The sequence below is a fragment of the Centruroides sculpturatus genome, unplaced genomic scaffold, assembly GCF_000671375.1.
Source record: "Centruroides sculpturatus isolate CEXI.00-Female unplaced genomic scaffold, Cexi_2.0 scaffold414, whole genome shotgun sequence".
NCBI classification, from domain to species: Eukaryota; Metazoa; Arthropoda; class Arachnida; order Scorpiones; family Buthidae; genus Centruroides; species Centruroides sculpturatus.
The window spans coordinates 53,893-55,843 of NW_019384735.1; the positions used below are offsets into that span (position 1 = coordinate 53,893).

The window sequence follows — 1,951 nt, forward strand, 5'->3', positions numbered from 1 at the left end:
GCGAGAATCGAACCCGAGAACTCAAGCTTATGAATCAGACTCGTTACCACTCTGCCACAGGACGCTCAAATAGAAGTATGTATAATTTATATATAAAGTGCTAACAAAACTTTAAGTTCAATTTTCTCGATTATATTTGAGTATTGCACTTTAGTATTTTACAGGTAGTACACTCACATGGTGTACTACCTGTAAAATACTAAAGTGCAATACTCACATGGTGTACTACCTCTACACCAAAGATCATCAAAATCCATTACCCCAAAGCCATAGGCTCTCCTTGTAAGTTTTTTTTTCTTTTTTAAATTTGTTATTTTTCAAATAAATTTCTAGTAATTTCATTCATTCTTATATTAAATCAGTGTTTTTCAACTTTTTTCACATCATAGACCAGTAAAATTGTGAATAATTTTACATGGACCAGAAATTATCTGCAACTATGAATTATGCTTATTTATTAAGCTTATATATGCTTATCTAACTACTGTTTAATGCTATCTAAAAATAATGCATTAAACAATAGTTAATTAACTATAAAAAAACAATTTCTAAGTGACATTGTTTAAATTACTTTTATATTTTTTTAATAAAATAAACTCATTAAACTAGTGACACTTTTATCGTAAACTTGATATAAGTAATCAAAAGTTAAAATTTATAGTACCATGCACTCTTGCTAATCTGAACAATATTGTTTGTAGAAGAGAAAAGTTCAGATTACAAAGATTATATGTAAGGTAAGTAAACAGAAAAATTTTTTAAAGTCAAATATAAAATATATATATATATATATACAGTAGACCCCCCTATATCGCAGGTTCATATAANTGTTTGGTATTTGCAGAAGAGAAAATAAAGGACATATTTAAATATTCCCAAAGACTTTTAGATTAAATAATTTATCTTCAAGGAATATGAAATGAAAAAACAAAATAATCATCAAATTACAAACTATTCACTTTAGAAATGAATATAAAATGACATAATTTATTCTGTATAAGTAATGTTCTATATTGTTTTAATACATATTGAAATAAAAAGATGATAATTCTACCATTATTTAATGTAGTTTTAAACTTGTAAATATCAAAATATTTAAGCTAAATGCTTAAACCTTCTTAAAACTTTAATAATTATAATTTAATAGATTATTTAAAATTAACACCAAATTTAATAAATTAAAAGAACCTAATCAAATAGTAGTGAATAACGTTTACAGGTTATCTGCAGATTTTTATTATAATATATAAATAATTTTAAATTAAACTTTTTATAAAAATAACTTGTTTGTATAATACATATGAATTTTCATTATAAATTTAGTTTTACATTTTAATTTATCTATGTAAAATAAGCAAAAAAACTATAATGTACTTCTAAAAACTATGAATTTTCAAAATGCATATCCCCACATTTAATGCATTTCCAAGGAATATTCAATCATAATCTGTGTAAATCTTTGCTCACTTGCACAAACCAAGAACATAACCCATGCATATTTTATAACTATAGTTATGCTGTATAATATTCAAATACTCTAGAAATTATTACATATGTTACCGTAAACAATCTTTCTCCATCCCATTTTCTTCTGCTAAAAACATGTTACCAACCTAAATAAATCATAAATTTCTTATTAAAAAGCATTAATTAATGTATCTTTATATATATTCAACATATTTTTGTTCTTTACATACCATTGTAGTTAAAGTTGACAGAAATCCACTCTGAGGTTGTAATTGTTGCTGACAAAATTTCCTAAATGAATTATTTATATTATAGTTTCTTATATTACTTAAAATTTTTCAATTTTATCTTAAAAAGATTTCAAATTTGAATGAAAAAGAACTGAAAAATATCAATATATTTTGATCAATGAAAAAATATATTGATCAAATAAAAAAGATTAAAAATTTATAGGTATAGGTATATATATATATATATATATTTA

The 1,951-nt window shown here is 23.0% G+C and overlaps 1 protein-coding gene across 1 annotated transcript in view; it reads right to left on the minus strand.

The window, feature by feature from the left end:
• Positions 1–1,951, minus strand: part of LOC111628279 (UPF0668 protein C10orf76 homolog) — a 78,135-nt gene that overhangs the window by 43,315 nt on the left and 32,869 nt on the right. The window contains exons 12-13 of the mRNA XM_023372027.1: positions 1,698–1,758; positions 1,560–1,613 (exon numbers count right to left, since the gene is read on the minus strand). Of these exons, the coding sequence (XP_023227795.1) occupies positions 1,560–1,613; positions 1,698–1,758 (115 nt within the window). The remainder of the gene's footprint in view (positions 1–1,559; positions 1,614–1,697; positions 1,759–1,951) is intronic.